Source organism: Schistocerca americana, chromosome 7, assembly GCF_021461395.2.
Source record: "Schistocerca americana isolate TAMUIC-IGC-003095 chromosome 7, iqSchAmer2.1, whole genome shotgun sequence".
NCBI classification, from domain to species: domain Eukaryota; kingdom Metazoa; phylum Arthropoda; class Insecta; order Orthoptera; family Acrididae; genus Schistocerca; species Schistocerca americana.
This window is the reverse complement of record NC_060125.1, coordinates 371,715,137-371,727,760: the sequence shown is the minus strand read 5'-3', so window position 1 is coordinate 371,727,760 and position 12,624 is coordinate 371,715,137. Positions and strand designations below refer to the sequence as shown.

The window sequence follows — 12,624 nt, the reverse complement described above, 5'->3', positions numbered from 1 at the left end:
AATATCCCTGACAACGGAGGATATCAAAAGTGGATCAGAGGCATTACAACTCATGAGTGAGGAGTGCAGACGGCAGGTCACCTAGGCTGAACCACTGACAACAATGGGTTAAGCAACATGCCCGGCTCATTCTTGTACAGCATGCCATATGAGAAAACACTTTTTACACCTAGCTGCTTTAAATATACTGACCATACTATAAACCTGGACTTTCTGGATACTGTTACTGATATTCTTGCTGCTTTCTCCTCATAGTGAACTTTACTTTGCTTACAGACTGCATGTTTATTAAGGACACAATACTTTAGATGGCAACATGGACTTACCCTATCCTGTTTTTGATGGTACATGCTCAACCACTGTCAGTGATATGGACCCCAAGTTTATGGAACTTTAGAAGCAAGAGCTGCCCGAGTGACAGTCTGCAGCCCAAAAGGCTGCTCTCCAGCAGGTTGTGGCACAACGCCACCCACATCAGTCAGTGGTCGAAGCTTCGCCCCCACCGCTGTTTGCTCCCTTGAATGAATCTTGTGAGAGCTGGGAAGTCTACTTCTGATGTTTTGAACTATACTGTTACAAGCTTAACATTTCCAGTGAGCAGCAATATTATTTACTTTTGTCTACTAGTAGTTGTTTTACGAAGTTGGGCAGAAATTGCAAACCTAGTGGTGTGTCTTTTGAGGACCACTGTGCTCTGTTAAATGAATACTACAGTCAGGAGACACACCTTGTTGCAGCTACACTGCAATTTTGGACTGTCATAAATAACATGGACAGTCTTGCTCAGCACGGGCAGCAGACATGCAGAGCCTCACACACAAGTGCAGTTTCACTTGTCAGAACTGTAATGAGAAAGTGCACATCCATACAGTTCACAGGACCGCTTACAGAGGCTGCCTCGGTCAGCCCCCTGGTGCGCTTTGGTGAGCTACCAAATAAACAGCATTATTTACACAATTGCAAACAAGTGCTCAGTTTATTCTTTACACTGTATTAATGTTGCCTGGTCAATGTGTTCAAAGCTGTGCACACACTGCATTTTACATATTGCTCTATAAAGTACTATGTTCCGTAAATCATGTTTGTTCTTGCTATAAAGAACTTGGCGACCAGAGAAGGTTACGCTTGAAGATCTCTCGGGCATGCAGCCGGGTTGACTGGTCTTTGTAGAACGAATTTTCGACAGCGTAAGGTGCCATCATCATCAGGTTACTCCTGTTGACTGATGTCCTAGGCCGGCGGGTGGTGTGGTATATATACCTGTCGCCTCTCCCCTCCACTGACTCCGCGTATGGACCGAGGGATGTGCAAGCCCCAGTGGTGGGGGAAGCTTGCGCTGACGAGATGACTGATGGGCGTCAGTACGCATGCCACCTTCGGTGGGTGTGGAGCCCCGTTTCCACTGCTCCTGCAGAACTTTCATTGCTGGATTCCACGCTTGGCTGAGTTGAAATCCATTGTCCTTGTTAATAAGATTCTCGTGCAGCCGGATTTCAATTGCTTCCTTGTATACACAGTCCCAAAAGTGGGATGTGTTGAGCAGGACTTCTGTGTTCTCGTATTTCATACGATGATTTGTCTCGAGGCAATGTTCTGCGACTGCAGATTTTGTAAGCTGTTGGAGATCGGTGTGCCGTTTGTGTTCAGTACACCTTTCCTCGATCGTGTGAATGGTTTGCCCCACATATGCTTTCCCACATTCGTACGGTATGAAATAAACTCCAGATTTCCGGAGTCCTAAATCGTCCTTCACTGTCCCTACAAGGGACTTGATCTTTGGCGGCAGGCAGTAGACGCATTATATGTTATGACATCTTAGAATCCTGGCTATTTTTCCAGATATGTTGCCTGCGTATGGTATGTAGGCTGTCGCTTTCGGTGGATCATCATGAAGGCGTGTCGAATTTGGCGGTCACGTCAGAAAAACAGGAGTAACCTGATGATAATCGCACACTACGCCATCGAAAATTCGTTCTACAATGACCAGTCAACCCAGCTGCATGTCCAAGAGACCTTCAAGCATCTCCTTCGCTGGGAAAATCTATGAACACACATGAGAGAAGGTTACGTTTTCTCCACATGGTCGTGTCAGTGCTAAGTCATCTGACAAACATCTCGATGGAGGAAATACTCCAACGTATCATTGCCCAGCAGCAAGCTTTCACAGGACAGCAGCAGGCTCTCACCACCACTCTCAATCACGTGGCATCTGTGTGTTCACGGCAGGTTACTCTTCCATCAGTGCAATCGTCATCCTTTCCGGCATATGATGAAACCGCAGAAGATTGGCACTCTTACAAGACACGGTTACAGCAACATGTCCAGTTTTTTTAGCACGGGCAATGCAAACCTGCGTTGGGCTTTCTTTCTTTCCTTGCTTTCGCCGCACATTTGTCAGTAGTTGTGCCAACCTGTGCTTTTGTAAGACCAGTCAGCTTATCATTTGAGGAAGTGTATAAGCTCCTCTCAACCTATTACCGAGACAGAATGCATTTCACTGTGATGCATGTAGGATTTTACGTTGTCAGAAACACCCAAACCAATCTTACAAAGCCTGGGCTGCAGAATTACATGGGTTGACCTGTCATCACAACTTTGCCACTAGTACCCCTCACAAATCCAGTGCTGATCACATGGTGGCTAATATTATTTGTCTGGCCCCGGACAGGGAAGTAAGCGAAAAAGCACTTAAATGGAGAATCCAGCGTTTACAGATGTACTCAACATAGCACAATCCTATGAAATGTCACAGGTCGTAGGCAATCAGACTGCTGAGTGCACGGAGGTATCGGAAGTTGTTCAGTCAAACTCATTGGGCAAACCGCAAGTGTTCAGGATGACGGGCAAGCCATTGCAGCAGTACAACCTTCAACTCAACATCGTATGGGTCTATGTCAGTTACAGCCACAACAGCAACAGGCTGCGTCATAGCAGCAGGCACGTGCCCCTTTCTGTCTTGCTGGTGCTGCTTCATCCAACACGAGTGCGCTGCGTGCCCTAAGTGTGAGGCAGTTTGCAACAAGCACTGAAAGAAAGGCCACATTGCATCAGTGTTTAACTCCTCTTCGAACATGGTGGACACAGAAGTACCGATAGAAATAAACTATATCTCTATAATAAAAATTGTTTATTGTCTTGCGTGTGTTTAATAAACCGCTAAAATTGGACACAGGAGATGCAGTGACTTTAGTGAATGCACAAACGTATGTGGCCTTGGGCTGCCCCTCATATAGGTTTCATAGACGTTAGCTACAATAAACATTAGATTACGAACCTGGGTCAGTTCTCTGCTCCTGTCTCTTAAAAATGTGTTGTTTCCCCTTTCACCTTCCTTGTTGTGGATCATTCCCATACTGCAGACACATTCAGGTTAGACGTGTTTGTCCATCACCTATCACGTAAATTGTGTGTCAGATCAAGTTCTATATCAGCAACTGGAGTTCCTCTGCTCTGAGTTTTTGTCTCTGTTTCCCCTAGGCTAAGTTGTGCTACTGCAGGGTATATACACGGACATGGAAAATACATTCCTGGATTTTTCCCGGATTTCCAGGTTAAAACAATTTTTCCATGTTACGTGAAAATATATTTTCCCTCAGAACTGCAAAGCTTATAAATCCTTCGAATGGTTATGGTTTTATTACAGGCACAGAATTTCCCGGCACTTTAGAAAAAGAAACTCATGGAAAAAGACATGTTTTGGAAATATCTTTGATGCGCAGTAACATCCACACTGCATATTTTCGTATTACAAAAGTATACATTGGAATTCCACCAAACACCGCATATTACTTTCCAAATCATTGAAATCTAGATGTAGCACACATCTTTCTGAAAAGTCTGAAACATAAAACATACGTGTTCGAGGAAATGTAAGACATGTTATTTGGTCTTAAGTGTTTCAAAGTGCAATGTCAAGTCTCTTCATACAGCATTCTTCTATTGCATGCCACTGTATTTCGCTCTGTGGAATTGGAATGTGTATATTTTGTAATGGATACCATCTAACTATATTCAGGACAGTGGAAATTGAAATGTCCTGTGGGTGTGTCTCCTGCTCCCAGTCAGCCAGTTTGACAGCCTGCCCCTCCTTAAAAAATTACCGCAATAAACAGCAAATGGGATTATTTGTAATCGGGAGAACAAGAACTCTTCAGAAAATTTGCACTCTTTTATCTCCTATTAGTTAATGACTTGCTGTTTTGTGTGACATAAAATTAAATATAGGATACACAAAGACAAGGGACAAGCAAAAAAGTATACATTCCCTCATCCTTAGCTCTTAGGATTTTTTTCTCTCTATCTTGCTAGAGCTTTACATGGCGTGCTTTCTTTGCTGCGAAAGAATCTATTACCTCATCAAAGTTCATCAAATGTTTTGCTACATGAAAAATCAAAATGTCGTTATCTAATACTGAAAAAGCTGTTAATACAAATAATACCCAAGACTGGTGTGGTTTCTCAATTTTATTACGTCTATTTTGTCACTGTCTGTTAGATAAAACAAAATAGGCCTTTCTAATATTGCAGCAATTTTGTACCACACACCAAATAAATGAAACTGTTTTGGCACAAATGGTCATTTTTATAACAGGACAGAATATAATTCAAGAAGTACCAATATCAAACGCCTATTAGGCCTACTACAAAAAAAAAGCTTTACGTTAGAAAATAGTTTCACATTTCATTCATACGCACCAGTTTCTCAAGTATGAGACTGAAAAGTAGTATTACAAAATTTTTATATAAATTTGGAATCGTCTTATTCTGCCATAACTTGTGTGATGTCCCCGTTTCTTCTCGTTCTAACAAACAACCTTTTCATCATCAATTGTGTAGCTATGCATGACATTGTCAAAATTTGTTCGCCGATTAACTTCACTAACCCTGCCAGAATCACAGATTTAGTTACCCCGCGATTATTCTCCGATTAGGCAGTGTTACATGTTCGTACAACACTTTTCCATGTTAATTCCAGAATAGAATTAAAGTGGCTGTTAGCAGGCGATTGTACAACTGGTCCTTACTAGTGTAGCAATCTGGCCAAAAATTTTCTGTCAAAATTTCATTTTCTTGGGTACACTGAGAAGATAATACGTAATCTTTCTCACCTCTTATTCCTGTTAGTCGTTTATTTCCCCATTCCGGTAGTCTGAATTTATGGATTTCGCTAGTAATTAGAACAACGCTGATCATTCGCAAACCCAATCAACCATATAATCAGACAGCGAATGGCATTCATCTGTTCAGTTTTACTCTGCTCAGCTCATATAGCCCCGTTCCCTTTTGTCTAAGGAAAGTTTATTTGTAGATGCCAAGTCCTGACAGACACATCAGGTACACTACGCACACATTCAAAAATCAACTTATGATTCATTCAGAAATCGACTTAAAATGTGTCCAAAAATGTCCAAAAACCAACAAGGATGTGTTAAAAAACCATATGAATAATCCATAGACCAACGTGCGCAGGATGCTAGGCGCTTTGTGAAACAAGTTTTTTTTCCTCAAGACTACAAATTTGGCGCCCCCTTTTCCCGGTGGCATCTAGCTGCTTGCTGCGACTGCTTGCACAGCCAACAGCCACATTCCTATAGCCAGAAGCAAGAGAATCTACTACACAAACAAGACTCAACTGCGCATGCGCATGAGCCCGCTCGTACCTGCTAAAACAAATCTAATGTAAACAGTTGTGACTTCACGCTCATCGAAGGCAATTTGTTGTTATGAAGTGTTGCATAGTCTTCCTAAAGCCTTTGACACATTTTGCTGTTGGCAGACGCTTGCATGAGCACTGTGTGTCGTTGTTGTATATGGTGCATTTCCTTTGCAATTTAAGTTATTTTCATTTTTTTCTCTCATTTATGTTTTATTGTTGAAGTATTATTCTGCAGTTGTGGGATACAGTAATATCCTTTGTTAGAGTATCAGTTCTTACCAGTCAAAATTACAAAAACTTAACAGAAAACCAATACAATGAAAAATTCCCAGAATTCTAAAAAATTCCCAGATTTTGCCCAATTTTCTCCCAGATGAAAAAATTCCTGGGTTTTTCCCGGATCTCCCGGGTCGTACACACCATGTATTGGTCTTCAGGCCCACATTACCATGTGAAAGAATCCACCCACACTTTTTTTTTTGTGCGACAGGTGCCTGTTGTGTTGTTGCGTGACTCTGTTCAGGCTAAAATATACTGTTTGATGTCACTTAATGTCATTCAGACTATTTCTTTCAGAGTATGGGTTACATCACTGGTCATCGTTAAGACGCCATCGGGTATGCTTTGCCTCTGCGGCAACTTCAGTGAAAGGATTAACGCACAGTCCATGATAAATACATATCTTTTGCCCCGCCCAGAGAGTTGCTCGCAAATTTGTCAGGCAGCCACTACTTTTCCAAGATTGATCTGTCAGAAGTGTATCTCCAGCTCCTCTAGCATGACGCCTCTAGGCACCTACTTGTTGTCAATGTACCTTTCAGCCTAACCCATATACGAGGGTTGTCCACAAAGAAAGTTCCATTTCTATTTCTATTCGCGCCAGTGCTACAATCGCAGTTCCGAGCATGTGCGGCAGTTACTCTGACTAAAGGAGAATAAATGTACGACATTTTCAGATCGTTGCTGCTGATGTGTGCTTTGTAGTTTTTCTTTATAATGTCAGCCTTAATTGAAAATGCCGCTGCCTGTGAAATCAGACCTGTGATTCGTTTTCTAAATGCAAAGAAAGTTAAGCCAAAGGGAATTCATCGACAAATCTGTGAGGTTTAGGGACAAAATGTTACAAGTGATTCAATGGTTAGAAGATGGGTCAGACTGTTCAATGAAGGATGTGATGAAGTGCACGGCGAAGGATGAAGTGGACGTCTGCCTGCGGTTACTGATGAACTGGTTCACACAATTGAAGATAAGATTAAGCAGAACCGTAAGTTTACACTTAGGCCCCTGCTATGGAATTTCTGCAAATCTCACTATCACTAATTCATGAAATTGTTACTAAAAAACTGAAATTTCGATAACGAAGGTTAAACCTTAGCAAATCTTGACACCTCGAAAAGTCATGTGCACTGTTGTTGTTTTTTTTTTTTTTTTTTTTTTTTTTTTTTTTTTTTTTTTTTTGGGGGGGGGGACGGGGGGGGGGGGGGGGGGGACAGCAAAGGCATTTTGCTGATTGATTTCTTACGACGAGGCCAAACAATCAATACACATAGTTACTGCAAGACCATTAACAAACTGCACCGCGCAATGCAGAACAAGCACCGAAGATGGCTGAATACACAGGCGGCAACCTTCTATGAAGAAGGCATACAAAAAATTGTGCCACACTATGACAAGTGCCTACAGAATTTCGGAATGTATGTAGGAAAGTAATTTAACAGTTGTAGATTTTTGTATCATAAATATTTTTTCTGTGTCTGTACACATTTGTTTGATATAACCACACGGAACTTACTTTGTGGACGTACCTCATATCAATGCCTGTCTTTTGGTGTCGCTAGCACGCCCACAATTTTTTCAGCATTTTTTAGAGCAGCCAACTGCCTCTGTATCTGGCTGCATTAATTACCTCAGCAATGTCATTGTTACACATACTTCCACCAAAGACCACCCAGCAATCTCAAATTGTTATTTTCTGTTTTTCAGCCTCAAGTGCAATCTTGCCAAATCTCATTTTTTTCAGCCATCAATTGAGTACTTAGGTTTTGAGGTTTCTCACACAGGGGTCAGACCATTGTGTCACCATGTTGATTCAATTGCGGCTGTGCCACGACCAACCTCCATTAAGGAATTGCAGGTATTTCTATGTGAAGTGGCATACTACCATAAGTTTTTACCAAATACATCCACAATTGCTCAGCCACTGCACACAGTTTTGTGTAAAAATGTGCCTTTTTTCTGCTCCCCAGCTCGTGACAGAGCGTTCACTTTGCTTACATCTAAATTTCACTCTGCCCCAGTCTGACCACTTTTCGGCTCGGTCAGCATCTCGCGTTGGCTACAGATGCCTCTCAGCACAGCCTTGGTATGGTGTTGGTGCACAAATACACAGACAGGTCTGAACAACTCATTGCTTACGTTTCTAAGACTTCTCCTGCTTAGCAGTGGTATTCTCAGATCACTCTTTCTTTGCCCTTCGGCTACTGCCAGACAAGGCAGCACACTATTTGTAATGGTGGGCTCTCTTCCTCTCCTATTACCATTATCAGATCTATTACCGGCCAATGGCACAAAATGCCAAGGATGATGCCTTATATTGCCTTCTGAGCAGGTCAGACTCAGCATTCAATTAGGATGAGTTGCTTTGTTTCTATTTAGATGTTGAGAACACGAACATGGTTGGTGGTTTTCCCACCACTAGAGCCATGACAGTATCGGCTGCGCTGTGGATCCTGTTCTTAGTCACATTGTCTCTTTTGTGCAGCACAGTTGGCCAGAAAAACCCCAGGCCGTGCCTTGGATCCCTTGCATAACAACTTCTCCCTCCAACATGCCTTTCTGTGTTTGATGGGGTGCATTTGTTACAGAGGACGCTGCTCCCTGGTTTGTGATTCCCTCTTCCTTATGCTGCAATGTACTGCAGCTTCTGCATGTCGGTCACTGGTGAACATCTCACACCAAAGCTTTGGTTCACCGGCAAGTGTATTGGCTAGGCATAGGTGGGGACATTACACAGATTATCGCTATTTGCACTTGCTGTGTTCAGAAACAGGTGACCCGCAGGCACCTTTTTTCTCCCTGGCCGACAGCGCAGCACCCATCAGAGCGTTTAAATGTCAATTTTGTTAGGTAATTCCTAAATCAATGTTAGCTCATTGTAGTGGACACTTATTCCAAGTTTCCCCTATGTGGTACATTGTTGATCCAATTTCGCAGCGGCCACTATTTCAGCCCTGCCTAAGATTTTGTAACCGAGGGATGTCCATATACCATGGTTACTGATAAAGACCCCGACTATATTTCTGGAGAATTTTGACAGGATAATGGTGCCTGCCATCTCACAGCTTCCCCATTTCATCCTCAATCTAATGGTGACGCTGAAAGCATGGTTTAGACGTTTAAAACTCAGATGCAGAAGTATGCACCTGGCAGGTCCTCTGAAGCTGCACCTGTGGGTTGCCCACATTACTGACAGGTGGACATCTCGTCACATCGACCAGCTGCAGCCACTCACAGTGGGGCCTGTTCGGAAGGGCCTGCCACCTCCCCTGCCCCTGCCACCGCCATTGCCTGTTCCTGTGTCGCAGACGATCCCGTTCAGACTGCACAGGAGTCGCTGCCTGGTAGATTGCAATCTGCTGTTCCTTTGCCCCCACTATTTGACTATCACTGCCAGTGCAACCACTGCTATACCTGAACCCACTGCCGCCTTTGCCATCGCCACCTCTGTTGTTGTGTCCTGTGCAGCCCTAGTCTCTAACGCTCTCACTGACACCTCCAGTACCGATCACTAACCCAATGAGGATGGCACTAAATAGACACCGTCCCCGGTCCTGTCCTATGCCCTCTCACGAGTAAGAGCCAACATGCCAACCATGGCCCCCCCTCACCACTTCCGCCCCTACTCATCGGTGCCTGCCCGCCGCATGCTGCAGCAGCCACCGTCATCGGATGATGAAATGGACGTCAGTGCCATCATTGGTGTTTTCTGTGACTCGTAATCTCAATGCCTTGTGAGATCAGCACTGTGACTGTTTTTCCACACCGGTTATCCGATGGTCTGGAGTGCACAACCTTACCTTGACCTCCAAAAGGTAATGCTGCGCAGTTCAAATACTCCAAAATGAGATGGAAGCTTTAGCTATTGTTTATGGTGCAATAACTTTCATGTACATATGTATGCCACTAAATTTCACTTGTTGGCAACACATCCCTGACTTCCTTGTTCGAGCATCGGTCTATATTCCCAGATAAGACAGTGCAATGTCTGCAGCACTGGGATTTGTTTTTAAGTGGGCGACATTAAAAAGTCCATTTTCACACCAATTCCCAATGCACTAACACAGACATTTGTCCTCCCTCCCTCCCGGCCACCATGCAGAATTCTATCACCAGGAAACAGTTTGTTTTGCCCCGGATCAACAGAAGCAAACAATCTTGGACGAATTCCTGCGGACTGTTTATGAGGTCACCTCAGCATCCATTCCACAACCCAGTCCTGCTTAAGGTTTTGTCAATGGTCGAGAAGGGGTGGTCAGGGCATGTTTCCTATCAAGACGACTGATTCTTCACAATTATTTCATGCTGTGCTACCAGCTCTTAACACTGGCTACAAAGGACTCTGACTTCCAGGTCATCATTCCAAACCTACTCTGGCCATGAATTCATCAGCTCCTTCATGCATCATAATGGGGGATGACACTAAGGCACTGACCAGGCTCTGGCATTTACTGGCTCAATATCAATACAAAGAGTAAATGCGCTTGCTGCTGCTGTCATGTCTGCTCCCTCAATCAACTGTCCACAGCTAAATGTTCTTGACCCTAGACCCAACCTAATCACTCTTGGGAGAGGATCCAAGCTGATTTCAGGAGGCCATTTCAAGATGTTATGTGTCTGCTGGTGGTGGGTGTGCCCTCCAACTTCCCATATGCAGCACATGTGCATCCACCACCACCACCCCTGTTACCATCCACACCCTTGCGAGGATTTTCGCCACTGAAGGGGCACCTTGCGCCCTGGTGTCGGAAAGTGGGCTCCAATTCCCACAGACTCAGCTCCAAGCTTTCTGCCGCTGGAACCGGGGTGAACATCTGATCACTGCCCCATTTCAGCCCACCACCAATGGGATGGCTATGCAGATGGTCTGCACATGCAACACCTAGATGCAGAAGGCCTTACATACATCACAGACTGAGGAGGCCTTGCACAACTTCCTCTCGACACAGGTCCACCTCTGTCAACATGGTCTGTCTGGCCAAAATTCTGCATGGGTGCTGACATCACATCCTGTTTGACCTCCTGCAGCCTGTGCAGCATGCCCACCCTGTATTCGGGCCCACCTATTCATGGGACGCCTGTGTCTGGGCGTAGAAGCTTGTTCAGCATCTGGGGTGTTTGAAATCGTTGCCGAGTACGCCTGCCTGACCCATCACGGCAGCCCAGCTCCAACAGTGGCTGCAGTCACAACTGGCACCTTTGCCATCACCTCAGACTCCGATCTCTGGACTGGACACCAGTGTTCCCACTAGTCGGATCTATGATCCTCTCCCCATGCCTCCTGTGACTCAGGAGCAGGTGTCTCATGCTTAGCAGTTCACGAGACATTACACTCTCAAGTGTATAAACAGTTTAATACAAAATATGACTGAACAGTCTTGCCATAAAAGACTGCTTTCCTTGGTCACAAAGAAACAAGCAACTTAAGTTTCTGATCAACACTGAACATTACACAATAAAATATTTCCATTTTTTTTCATCATACTGTCTTTGATGGAATTACACCATTTATACATATGGTAGAATTAAATTTTTGTATTCTATTACTCCCAGCAATCAACATCTGCACTGAATGACAGCAAAGCAAATACTGCATACAACATTATCACTAAGGAAAAGGGAAGGCGGCTTTCCACATAGCGTCATAGTACAAAATACTTTAATAAGAATAATACTATTGATAAATTCTAAAAAGTACATAATTTGTTCCATCTAAACAGATCTGAAATGGTGTCCAAGGCTATAGGCAAGGAGGAAAGTTATATATAAGAGTGTGATAAAACATGTAAAACAGTTACACAGATGAAAAAATGAAAGCAGATTTTCTTACTTTCTTTGTTATAAAGTCCTGCATCTGCTGCAATTCTGCAGCATCAGATATAATTTTGTCCGGACTGTCAGTAAACTCTGAAGTTTTAGTAAGGCTAAATTTTCCTGTTATAGCAGGCTTAGGCTTGTTGAGGTCATATGGCATCTGTGACAGCTTCCGATTTTTTCTCCTGCCCGGTTTTCCACCTCCAGCAGGTTGTTGTAAACAAGGCATTTCCAGAACACCGCCATTCTGGATACATTTTGGATGAAACAATTTCTTGCAATCTGAAATAAGGTAAAACATTAATAAAAGGAAAATAATGTAATGGCCATTATGACAAATGTGTTACAAGAGCAAAGAATGGCTAAAACGGGGTAAAAAATTGTTGGTAAAAAAACTTCATGACAGATACCCTTGGTCAGATCAAAATGAAACTATAATAATAATGATCATTAATAACTTCAACAATAAAGCTGGTTGTTAACAAAGAACAATCAAAAAGTTCTTTAATCTTTGTAGTTAGTAAATCACTTTCCACAAGTAAAAATCCTATCGCAGATTACTTCACCAGTGGAATATTGATTTATTATTTGAAACTTCATAATAAAATGAAAGGGTGTTTTCAACCGTTCTATATGTTTCAAACTGCTCAATAGAAGTTGAAATGGAAATGATTACTACAAAAATAAATGATTATAACATTCTCCTTGCTGTACTTGGAATCTTAAAATTGATCAAAAACTGTAATGTGGAAAATCAGTCTAATGCTTGAAAAAGACCTATATAATTAATTAAAATGGTCAACAAAAGTGCTTAAGGCAATTGACAGATTAATGACTCATCCACATAGTTAAAATTATTAGCACTTAAGTGAATTCAT

The 12,624-nt window shown here is 42.9% G+C and overlaps 1 protein-coding gene across 1 annotated transcript in view; it reads right to left on the bottom strand.

The window, feature by feature from the left end:
- The window catches only part of LOC124622651 (unconventional myosin-IXa-like), a 329,610-nt gene that overhangs the window by 85,887 nt on the left and 231,099 nt on the right, over window positions 1–12,624 (bottom strand). Inside the window, exon 24 of the mRNA XM_047148429.1 lies at window positions 11,763–12,028. Within this exon, the coding sequence (XP_047004385.1) occupies window positions 11,763–12,028 (266 nt within the window). The remainder of the gene's footprint in view (window positions 1–11,762; window positions 12,029–12,624) is intronic.